At 65.6% G+C, this 11,219-nt stretch overlaps 2 protein-coding genes across 2 annotated transcripts; both read right to left on the reverse strand.

Moving 5' to 3' along the window:
* Nucleotides 1-260: 260 nt before the first annotated feature.
* On the reverse strand, nucleotides 261-3,257 carry LOC138106070 (tumor necrosis factor receptor superfamily member 16-like). Its single transcript, XM_069006081.1, has 6 exons — nucleotides 3,113-3,257; nucleotides 2,341-2,451; nucleotides 2,202-2,261; nucleotides 1,320-1,494; nucleotides 1,106-1,245; nucleotides 261-560 (listed from the first exon to the last, which is right to left on the reverse strand). Exons 1-6 carry the CDS (start codon nucleotides 3,255-3,257, stop codon nucleotides 412-414), a joined length of 780 nt encoding a protein of 259 aa, XP_068862182.1. The 3' UTR covers nucleotides 261-411.
* Nucleotides 3,258-4,164: 907 nt separating this feature from the next.
* On the reverse strand, nucleotides 4,165-10,468 carry LOC138106131 (D-serine dehydratase-like). The gene is made up of 8 exons (XM_069006195.1): nucleotides 10,354-10,468; nucleotides 8,812-8,961; nucleotides 7,381-7,661; nucleotides 6,723-6,909; nucleotides 5,453-5,574; nucleotides 5,182-5,371; nucleotides 5,004-5,109; nucleotides 4,165-4,338 (listed from the first exon to the last, which is right to left on the reverse strand). Exons 1-8 carry the CDS (start codon nucleotides 10,395-10,397, stop codon nucleotides 4,249-4,251), a joined length of 1,170 nt encoding a protein of 389 aa, XP_068862296.1. The 5' UTR covers nucleotides 10,398-10,468; the 3' UTR covers nucleotides 4,165-4,248.
* Nucleotides 10,469-11,219: the final 751 nt, after the last annotated feature.

Below are 11,219 nucleotides of genomic sequence, written 5' to 3' on the forward strand. Positions count from 1 at the left end.
CACACGGACACTTGGGGACACTTAGGGGCACTCAGGACACCCAAGGGGACACATCCTGGGGACACACGGACACTTGGGGACACTCGGGACACCCATGGGGACACATCCTGGGGACACACGGACACTTGGGGGCACTCGGGACACCCAAGGGGATACATCCTGGGGACAAACAGGCACCTGGTGACACTGGGGACACCCGAGGGGACACACCCTGGGAACACGCACGGACACACGGACACTTGGGGACACAAACTCTGGTGACACGTTTAATGCCCCCACCAAAGGTCCCTGTCCCGCCCCCCAGAATCCCTAAAAAAGTACAAAACCCACGTAAAAAAACCCAGGAATCCATGGGGAAGCGGGAACACCCCCGGGAGCAGCCACCGGCGCGGCCCCGGTGTCCCGGGGGGGTCACACGGCGGAGGTGATGTCCCCCGGTGCCACCCCGGGGCCGCGCCGGTCGCTGCCGGGTGTCCCCAGCTCCAGGAGCCGCTCCAGCTCTCCCGGCTCTTCCTGGCGCCGCGGGGACCCCGGGAGCGGGGAGGGACCCTCCGGGGGGGCTGCGGGGAAGGACGGGATCAGCATCCCGGAATTCCACACCGGGACAGAGGGACCGAGGGAGGGATGGGGGCGATTCCCGAGCCCCACCGGGAGGTGTAGGGGACCCCCGACCCCATCCAGGTGCTCCCTGATCCCATTGGGGGCTTCCCAACCCCATCCAGGTGCTCCCTGATCCCATCCTATCGCATCTACCCCAAAATTCTCAGGTGCCCCCAAACCCTCACCTTCCCCAGGGCTGGGTGTCCTCGAACCCGCGGATGTCCCCAAACACCCCCCGGGGCTGGGTGCCCCCAAACCCTCGGATGTCCCCAAATCCCCCGCAGGGCTGGGTGTCCCCGAACCCTCGGATGTCCCCAAATCCCCCCCAGGGCTGGGTGTCCCCAAACCCGCCGATGTCCCCAGACCCCCCCAGGGCTGGGTGTCCCCAAACCCTCGGATGTCCCCAAATCCCCCCCAGGCCTGGGTGTCCCCGAACCCGCCGATGTCCCCAGACCCCCCCAGGCCTGGGTGTCCCCAACTCCCCCCCCGATCCCGGGGCGCTCACGGGGCTGGGGGGGCTCCAGGCCGGGGCTGTCCGGGCAGACGCCGCTGTCCCCCCGCAGCTTCTCCCCGTCCGCCGCCACCCCCGCGTCCCCCGCGTCCCTCGCCTTGTCCAGCTGCCGCTTCTTCCTGCAGGTGTCCCAGCTGGGGGGACACGGGGGGGGGTCACCGGGGGTCCCCAAATCCCCGCGTGTCCCCCCCGGGGACCCCCCACTCACCACTTGAAGGCCACGTAGGCCACGAGCCCCACGACGAGCGCGGCCAGGAGGGCGCAGTAGAGGGGGATGATGTCCCCGGGGGGCGGCTCGGGGGGGGCCCCCGACACCGGCGGGGTCACTCGGGGGTCCCCCGACACCGGCGGGGTCCCCTCAGGGAGCGGCGCCGTGGCCTCGTCTGTGGGATCCCCAAAAAAGGGGAAGGGAATGCGGACGTTCCCGGCCGTGCCTCAGTTTCCCCTTGGAGAGGGGAGGGGGGGGGGCAGGGGGTGTGACCCTCGGTTTTGGGGACACCTCCCGCCGTCACCTCCCCCGAGGGACACGGGGGGAAACTGCGGCACAAGGAGGGGGAATGAGCGGAAAAAAGGGGGGAAACTGAGGCACAAAAGAGGGAATGGGGTAAAACCAGGGAAACTGAGATAAAAAAGGGGAAACTGAGGCACAAGGGGGGTGAGATAAGAAAGGGAAAGTGAGGCGTGAGGGGAAACTGAGGGAGAAAAAGAGGGAATGAGGGGAAAAAAGGGGGAAACTGAGGCAGGACAAGAGGAACTTAAGGAACGATGTGGGGAAACTGAGGCACAGTGTGGGGAAAATGAAGCAGGACAGGGGAAACTGAGGCACAAACAGGGAAACTGAGGCACCACAAGGGAAACTTGAGCCATAATACAGGGAAATTAAGGAACGACGAGGGGGAAACTAAGGAACGAGAGGAAACCGGGGCAGGACATGGAGGGATTGAGGAGCAACGTGGGGAAACTGAGGCACAAAAGGGAAACTGAGGCACACCAAGGGAAAACTGAGGCACAAAAGGGAAACTGAGGCACAAAAGGGGACCCGCGGCCCAGCCCCCCTCAGTCCCCCCGCCGGGGTCCCGGTGCCACTCACGGGTGCACGGCGGGCAGGGCGGGCACGGCTCCTCCGGCTCCTCCTCCGCGGGGCTCCGCGCTGCGGGTTTGGGGCATTTTGGGGTTTTTGGGGTTGTTTTTGGGTGTCTCTGGGTGCGGGGTGTTTTTGGGGTACTCACTGCGGGCGCAGGGCGGGCAGCGGCTGTCGCAGGGCTCGGGGACACCGGGGGGACACGGGGGGCACCCCCCGCCCCGCCCCGGCACCTGCGGGCACAGGGGGGAGGGGCTGCCTCAGTTTCCCCTTAATTCGCTCCAGGGCCCCGCGAATTCCCGCTGGGATCCCCCCAAAAGCAGGGAAAAGAGGAAAAAGAGTGGGAGGAGGGATTGAGGAGCAGCAAAAATAAATCATGATGAGAAAGGGAAATAAATAGAAGTGGGGAATCAAACGGAAAGAGTAAAAAGGAAAGGGAATAAATAGTAAATAAAAAAGAGATAAAAGGCATTGAAACGGACGGGAATGAAAATAAACGAAGTGAAGGGAAAGCAAAGGAAAAGATGAAGTAAATTAAAATGAAAGGAAGGAAAATTACTTGAAATAAAGGAAAGTAAAGTAAAATAAAGGAAAATAAGTGAAATAGGATAAGAGGAAATAAAAGAATGAAGATGAGATAGAATTAAAAAGGAGAATAAAAAAATAAAATTCAAAAAAGAATGAGATAAAAGAGGAAAACAAAAATAAGAGAAGAAAAGAGAAAATGTACTAAAAAGGGACGATAAAAAAAATTAAAAAGGAAAAGAAAAAGAAAATAACCGACGGAAATAAAAGAGAATAAAGAGGAAAAAATGGAGGAAAACGGAATAAAATGAAAGAAAAGGAACTGAACCGAAATGGCCCAAACTGAACCGAATCCAACCCCAAAAACTTCAACAAAAGCCACGGAGCGAAGTGACCCGGAGCGCCCCGGGGGCAGCGGGAGACCCGGCCCGTCCCATCCCGGCCCGGCCCGTTCCCAGTCCCGGCCCCGCTCCCGGTCCCGGTCCCGTCCCGCACCGGGCTCAGCAGCAGCAGCAGCAGCGGCACCGGGAGCGGCCGCATCGCCGGCACCGGCCCGGGACCCCCGCACCGGGCCGGGCCGAACCGAGCCGAGCGGGGCCGAGCCGCTCCGAACCGCTTCGGCTCCGACCGGTTCGATCCCGTCCGGCACCGCTCGGCTTCGGTTCGGCTCCGTTTAGCTCCGCTGGGTCCCGGTTCGGTCCCGCCGGGTCCCGCTCGGCCCCGGCTCGGCTCCGTTCGGCTCCGCTGGGTCCCGGTTCGGTCCCGCCGGGTCCCGCTCGGCCCCGGCTCGGCTCCGTTCGGCCCCGCTGGGTCCCGGTTCGGTCCCGCTCGGCCCCGGCTCGGCTCCGTTCGGCCCCGCCGGGTCCCGGTTCGGTCCCGCCGGGTCCCTCTCGGCTCCGTTCGGCCCCGCCGGGTCCCGGTTCGGCCGCGCTCGGCTCCTCTCGGCTCCGTTCGGCCCCGCCGGGTCCCGGTTCGGCCGCGCTCGGCTCCTCTCGGCCGCCCCGTCGCGCCTCGGCCGGGCCGGGCGGGGCGTGGCTCCCCCGGGCAGGGCCGGGCGGGGCGCGCTCCCATTGGCTGCGCGCGGCCGGGGGCGTGGCCAGAACTGGAGCTCCGCCCCCCGCAGCTCTCTGGGTGCCGGGTTCGAATCCCGCCCGGGGCGCTCCCACCGGGACGGGCCCAACTTGGGCCGGACCGGTGCGAACTGGGATCGAGGGCACCAAAGAGGCGGTGCCACCCCCTCCGCCTCCCCACGGCCCTTCCCCGAGGGAATAAGTGCCTGGAAGCAGGAGAAGCATCTTTATTGAGCCCCGGTGTGGGTGCAGCACCTGGGGTGGGCGCAGGGCGTGGGAGCGTGTGCGGGGTCTTGGAGTGGGCACGGGACCCGGACAGGGCCATGGGACCCCAGCGGGGGTGCACAGGGTCGGAGTGGGCGCAGGGCCTTGGTGAGGGTGCGGGGTCTCGGTGCAGGGTCCCCGGGCGGCTGCAGGGTCTGGGCGCGGGTGCATCCCCCCGAATCTCCTCTCTCTCCCCTCTACCAGCCGCGCACGGGGCGCCAGAGCTCCACCACCTTCCCGGCAGCGTGCACGAAGTACACGGGGTGCATGGCAGCCGTGGCACAGGCCTGCGACAGAGGGGACACCGAGCCGTGGCACAGGGCTGTGACAGAGGGGACACCGAGCCGTGGCACAGGGCTGTGACATAGGGACACCGAGCCGTGGCACAGGGCTGTGACAGAGGGGACACCGAGCCGTGGCACAGGGCTGTGACATAGGGACACCGAGCCGTGGCACAGGGCTGTGACAGAGGGGACACGGAGCCGTGGCACAGGGCTGTGACACAAAGGGACACCGAGCCGTGGCACAGGGCTGTGACAGAGGGGACACCGAGCCATGGCACAGGGCTGTGACACAAAGGGACACCGAGCCGTGGCACAGGGCTGTGACATAGGGACACCGAGCCGTGGCACAGGGCTGTGACAGAGGGGACACCGAGCCGTGGCACAGGGCTGTGACAGAGGGACACCGAGCCGTGGCACAGGCCTGAGACAGAGGGACACCGAGCCATGGCACAGGGCTGTGACAGAGGGGACACCGAGCCATGGCACAGGGCTGTGACACACAGGGACACCGAGCCATGGCACAGGGCTGTGACACAAAGGGACACCGAGCCGTGGCACAGGGCTGTGACAGAGGGGACACCGAGCCGTGGCACAGGGCTGTGACACAAAGGGACACCGAGCCGTGGCACAGGGCTGTCGCACAAGGGACACGCGGGGCTGACACTCACATGGTACGGGATGAGCGCCAAGGTGCTTCCCACTGGGAACTGCTCGAAATCCAGCTCGCCATCCACAGCCGCCACCTGCCCGTGCTCCTGGGTCAGCCCCACCAGCCTGCGGGGACACGGGGCACACGCGTCACCCCCCGGCCCCCCCCGCTCCCGCCACCCTCCCCAGCGCTGTCACCTGAGCCGGGGGTGGCCCTCGATGGCCGCACAGCCCGGGGGTCCCTGGTCGCGGCCGTGCAGGCTCAGGGCGGCCCAGCCGCAGTCCACGAGCAGCTGCCCGCGGTGGGGGTAGTGGCCGATGACCCTGGTGAGGACACGGATGGCCACCTCCTCCGGCCGGCACGAGCCCAGCTGGGTCTGCTGCAGGTCTGCGGGGGACAGGGGCTCAGCCTGGGGGGGTCCCATCCTCGGGGGGTCCTACCCGGCCGGGGAGAGCCCGTCCCGCTCACCGTAGAAGAGGTAATTGCCCGGGTGCACCTCGGTGAGCTGCGACATCTCCGGCACCGGGTGGCTGCAGGACGGGGTGGAGCCGATGGTGGCCTGGGGACACGGGATCCCCGCCTGCCGCAGCCTGGGGACACACGGGGAGCACCCTCTGGGTGATCGTGGCGGGGGACGTCACCCCCAGGTGACCAGAGGTGGGTCTGTCACCCCTGGGCACCCCCGGGAACAACACCGGAGGTGGGTCCTGCACCTTTGGGTGCCCCAGATGTGCCAGGGAGCCCCCCCCATACACTCAAGGGAGCCATCCAGATGTGGCAGAGCCTCTCTCCGGTGTGCCAGGGAGAACTCAAGATGTGCTGGGCACACATCCAGATGTGCCCAGGTGCCAGCCAGATGTGCCGGGGAGCCCCCTCAAAGGCTCAGGGCCGGTGTGGGTCCCTCCAGATCCCCCCCAGATGTGGCAGAGCGCCCTCCAGATGTGCCCAAGCATCCCCAGATGTGCTAGAGATCCACCTATATGAGATGGAGATCCCCCAGATGTGTTGAACCGCGCCCAGATGTTCCAGAGACACCCCCCAAAATTGTGTCAGAGCACCCCCAGATATGCACAGGAGCCCCAGATGTGCTCCAGCACCCCCCAAATTGTGTCAGAACACCCGAGTTATGCCTGGGCCCCCTCCCGGATGTCCCAGAGCACCCCCCAGATGTCCTTGGGACCCCTCCCAGATGTTTCAGGACCCCCAGATGTGCCCGAGCAGCCCCCAGATGTGCTCGGAACCAGCCCCAGATGAGCCTGGGAGCCCCCAAATTTTGGGGCGGGGATCTGGGATTTCCCCGGTGCCACCAGGCGCTGGGCTGGGCCGGGCACCCCCAGGACGTGTCCCCAGGTGGGCACATCCCTGTCCCTGGCGGGGTGGGGGGCTGGAGGTCCCTCCCCCCTTTTCCCAGCAGGAGCCATCCGGCCGCAATTCCCTGCAGGATGCGAGCCCCCGCCGGGATGAAAGGGTGGCGGGGAGGAGGGAGGGGACCCTGCCCCGGGTCACAACCCGCCACCACCGCCACATCAAAGGCGAGCGGCGCCGCCACCACCCCCCGGCGCCCCCGGGGGGGCTTTGAGGGCCCCTTTATGGGGGCGATTCACATTTACAACCGACAGCCGCACTTTGGGATGTGGGGACAGCGGCCGCCTTGACCCTTCCTGTCCCCACATCCCCGGAATCCCCACATCCCCGGGGTCCCCACATCCCCGGGGTCCCGCGCACCCCGGGCACTCACGCGGTGACGAATTCCAGCACGGCGGCGGTGGTGGCCCTGGCGATGGCCTGGATGGCCGCGATGTCGCGACAGCCGTAGGTGTTCCCGCAGTGGGCGTAGACCCCCACCAGTGTCACCAGCTCCGGGGACCCCTCGGCGATGGCGCGGGCCAGGGCCAGGGCCTCGGGATCCGTGGGACGAATCCCGGCTGCCCGAGGGGATCACGAGCGTGGGAGGGGGTTTGGGATCCCCCGCGTTGGGGGAGGGGGATGGGTGAGGGGACACGGGGACGCCATGGAGCATCCTGGCGGTGGGAATGAGGGAATGGGGCTGGGGAGGGAAGGGAAGGGGTTAAAGGTCCCGTTGTGGGGCTTTGGGCCACTTCTGCCCCACTTTTCAGGCGTGGCCGGGAAAAATGGCTTTGGGGTGGCTTGGACTCTCCGTCCTGCTTGGGATGGTGGATCTGGGAGCTTGGAGGGACACGGGACACCATTCCCCAAGGAACGTCCCTGAAGAATGACTTTCTGGGGGGCTTCAATGCCCCATCCTGGTTGGGATTCTGGATCCGGGGGGGCACACAGAGCATCCCACCCCACGGCCCATCCTGGGTGAAACCCCCTCGGGACAGGACACGCTGCGCCCTTGCCTGCACCCCGGCTGGGATTTGGGGGTCACCTACCCCGGCCATTCCCGCAGTCCAGCTTGAGCCAGACGAGCCAGCGCTTCCCGCCGGGAAGGGGGTTCTGGAGCAGCATTTCCAGCCCCTGGGGGCTGTCCAGGAGCAGCTGGAATGCCTGGAGGCGCTGGGCCAGCGCCGAGCACTCGGCCAGGCGCCAGGCGGGCACCGGGAACGCGTACAGGATGTCATCGAAGCCCCCGGCCGCGAAGAACCGCGCCTCGGCCAGCGTGGACACCACGATGCCCCGGCGGGTCCCGCCCGTGGCCAGCTCCGCCCCTTCCCTGGGAATCAGGGACTCAGGGACTCAGGGATTCAGGGCTTCAGGGATGAGGAGGATGAGGAGGATGAGGAGGATGAGGAGGATGAGGAGGATGAGGAGGATGAGGATGAGGAGGATGAGGAGGATGAGGAGGATGAGGGGCGATGTGGGAATGTGCTGGGGGAGAGGTGGGGGATGCTGAGGGTGTGCTGGGAGGGGTTCCGGGAAGGTGCTGGGTGCTAAGGGAGAGTTGGGGGGTACTGGGAGGATGGGGGGGATACTGGGGGATACTGGGGGGAAGGTGGGGCTGGTGAGGAAGTGCTGGGAGGGATCCCGGGAAGATGCTGGAGGGATCCTGGGGGAGAAGCTGGGTGCAAGGGAGTGGATGGAGGATGCCGAGAGAATGGTGGGGGGATACTGGGGGATACTGGGATGAAGGTGGGGATGATGAGAGGGAGGGTGAGGAGGAGCTGGGAGGGATCCTGGGAAGGTGCTGGAGGGACGTTGGGTGCTAAGGGAGAGCTGGGGGGTACTGGGAGGACAGGGGGGGATACTGGGGGGAAGGTTGGGGGATACTGGGAGGATGAGGGGGTGCTGGGAGGGAAACTGGGAAAATGCTGGAGGGATCCTGGGGGGGAACTTGGGTGCTAAGGGAGAAGATGGGGGATACTGGGAGGATGGTTGGGGGATACTGGGGGATAGTGGGAAGGATGGGGGAGATACTGGGGGAAAGGTGGAGGTGATGGAAGGGATCCTGGGAAGGTGCTGGGGGGATGCTGGGTGCTAAGGGAGCGGATGGGGGGTACTGGGAGGATTCTGTGGGAATAATGGAGGGATACTGGGGAGGAAGGTGGGGGATGCTGAGGGGGGATATGGGGAATGCTGGGAGGGAGACTGGGAGGATGCTTGAGAAACTGGGGGAATGCTGGGGAGGAAACTGGGGGATGCTGGGGGGATGACGCAGAGGGGCCAATGGGGAGAGTGGGGGATGCTGGAGAAGGATTTTGGGGTAAGGATGGGGGAGGTGCCAGGGGGAAAGCTGGGGGAAGGTTGAGGGGTGCTGAGGTGATGCTGAGAGGGATGCAGGGAAGAGGTTGGAGGGATGAGGGGTGATTCTGGGGGGACACTGGGTGGCTACTGGGGATACTGGGTGATACTGGGGTCACACTCACAGGGTTTTGTGTGTTTTGACGTGGGGGCGCAGGCGCAGCCCCAGGGCTCGGCAGCGTTCCCGCATCCGCTCCGCGTTCCCGCGCAGCGTGGCCTGGTCCAGGGTCAGCGCCGGGGTGGGCAACTGCTCCAGGGGGGCTCCCAGCCACGAGCTGGGAATGTGGGGAGGGGGTGGGAGAGGGGGGAACCTGCTGGGAAACCCCCCCCTGCACCCTCAAAAACCCCCTGTGCCCACCTGATGTCCACCCAACAGCACCCTACACCCACCCTACACCCACCCTACAGCACCCTACACCCACCCTACACCCACCCTACACCCACCCTACACCCACCCAACAGCACCCTACACCCACCCTACACCCACCCTACATCCACCCTACATCCACCCTACAGCACCCTACACCCACCCTACAGCACCCTACAGCACCCTACACCCACCCTACACCCACCCTACAGCACCCTACAGCCACCCAACAGCACCCTACACCCACCCTACATCCACCCTACATCCACCCTACAGCACCCTACACCCACCCTACAGCACCCTACACCCACCCTACACCCACCCTACACCCACCCTATACCCACCCAACAGCACCCTACGCCCACCTTACAGCACCCTACAGCACCCTACATCCACCCTACAGCACCCTACATCCACCCTACACCCACCCTACAGCACCCTACACCCACCCTACATCCACCCTACACCCAGCCTACACCCACCCTACACCCACCCTACACTCACCCTACAGCACCCTACACCCACCCTACACCCACCCTACACCCACCCTACAGCACCCTACACCCACCCTACACCCACCCTACACCCACCCTACACCCACCCAACAGCACCCTACGCCCACCTTACAGCACCCTACAGCACCCTACATCCACCCTACATCCACCCTACAGCACCCTACAGCACCCTACACCCACCCTGCACCCACCCTACAGCACCCTACATCCACCCTACACCCACCCTACAGCACCCTACACCCACCCTACATCCACCCTACACCCACCCTACAGCACCCTACACCCACCCTACACCCACCCTACACCCACCCTACAGCACCCTACACCCACCCTACACCCACCCTACACCCACCCTACACCCACCCTACACCCACCCTACACCCCCCCAGGAGGGGGCTGGGGGCTCCTGGGGGCTGAGCTCTCCCAGGGACCCGGCACTGGGGGGGGGATTTTGGTGCTGGGGCAGCCCCGGGGTGTCCCCCCCTCCTTGGGCACAATCCAAGGGTTCCTTGGAGTCAGGTGGATGCTGGGATTGGGATATGGGAGAGTGGGAAACTGAGCAGTGGGACACCTGGGGCGCCGAGGATGGGGACACTGGAAGCAGGGACTGGGATCTATGGAACAGGGACACTTGTGACTGGCAAAGCTGGGACTGGCAAAGCTGGGGCTGGGTTGCTTGGGACGGGGCCACCTGGCCCGGGGACAGGGACACCAGTCCAAGCTCCGGTGGGACGGGAACAGCCTCCAGCAGCGTGGCCTCGTGTCCCCGCCACCCCCGGTGTCACCTGTCCGTGCGTCCGTCCATGGCTCCGTCCATGGCTCCGTCCATGGCTCCGGCCGGCGCCGCGGCTGCTCCGGGCTCGCCGCGGTGGCTCCGGTGGCCCCGCGGGTGCCCCGTGCCCCACGTGACGCCGTGGCACCGCCGCCAGAGCGGGGACAAGGGTCACTGCCAGCCGAGGGGCCTCGCCGGGGTGGCAGGGCCAGCGGAGGACACGCTCCGGCGCCGCGGCCGGGACACGCTGCCAGCTCCGGGGACAGCGCCGGGACACGGAGGGGACGCCGAGAGCGGGCGGGGGCTGCCGAGACCCCCCGTGCTCGTGACACGGGACAGGGGCCGCGGGGGCTGAGGCCACTCGTGCTCGTGACACGCGACAGGGGCTGCTGGGGACCCACTGGCCCCGCCTGGGACATGGGGGGGACACAGCTGCTGCTGCTGAGACCCCCCCAAACTCGTGACACACACAGGGAGTGATGCTGAGACCCCCCCCAAACTCGTGACACACACAGGGAGTGATGCTGAGACCCCCCCCAAACTCGTGACACACACAGGGAGTGATGCTGAGACCCCCCCCAAACTCGTGACACGCGTGGGGAGTGGTGCTGAGACCCCCCCCAAACTCGTGACACGTGTGGGGAGTGGTGCTGAGACCCCCCCTAAACTCGTGACACGCGTGGGGAGTGGTGCTGAGACCCCCCCAAACTCGTGACACGCGTGGGGAGTGATGCTGAGACCCCCCCAAACTCGTGACACACACAGGGAGTGATGCTGAGATCCCCCCAAACTCGTGACACATGTGGGGAGAGCTGCTGAGACCCCCCAAACTCGTGACAGGCGGGTACAGGGCTGCTGAGAACTCCCACACTCATGACA

The sequence above is a fragment of the Aphelocoma coerulescens genome, chromosome 2 (genome assembly GCF_041296385.1).
Source record: "Aphelocoma coerulescens isolate FSJ_1873_10779 chromosome 2, UR_Acoe_1.0, whole genome shotgun sequence".
NCBI classification, from domain to species: domain Eukaryota; kingdom Metazoa; phylum Chordata; class Aves; order Passeriformes; family Corvidae; genus Aphelocoma; species Aphelocoma coerulescens.

Excerpts from the sequence above, each read along its gene's own strand:
- LOC138106070 (XM_069006081.1), bottom strand. The coding sequence starts at position 3,257 with ATGCGGCCGCTCCCGGTGCCGCTGCTGCTGCTGCTGCTGAGCCCGGTG. Across the intron at positions 2,262-2,340 it reads CTGCCCGCCCTGCGCCCGCA|CGCGGAGCCCCGCGGAGGAG; the intron begins GTGAGTACCCCA and ends CCAAACCCGCAG. Across the intron at positions 1,495-2,201 it reads GCCCTGCCCGCCGTGCACCC|ACGAGGCCACGGCGCCGCTC; the intron begins GTGAGTGGCACC and ends GGGATCCCACAG.
- LOC138106131 (XM_069006195.1), bottom strand. The coding sequence starts at position 10,397 with ATGGACGGAGCCATGGACGGAGCCATGGACGGACGCACGGACAG. Across the intron at positions 6,910-7,380 it reads GGACTGCGGGAATGGCCGGG|CCGGGATTCGTCCCACGGAT; the intron begins GTAGGTGACCCC and ends CCCCTCGGGCAG. Across the intron at positions 5,110-5,181 it reads GAGGGCCACCCCCGGCTCAG|GCTGGTGGGGCTGACCCAGG; the intron begins GTGACAGCGCTG and ends GTGTCCCCGCAG.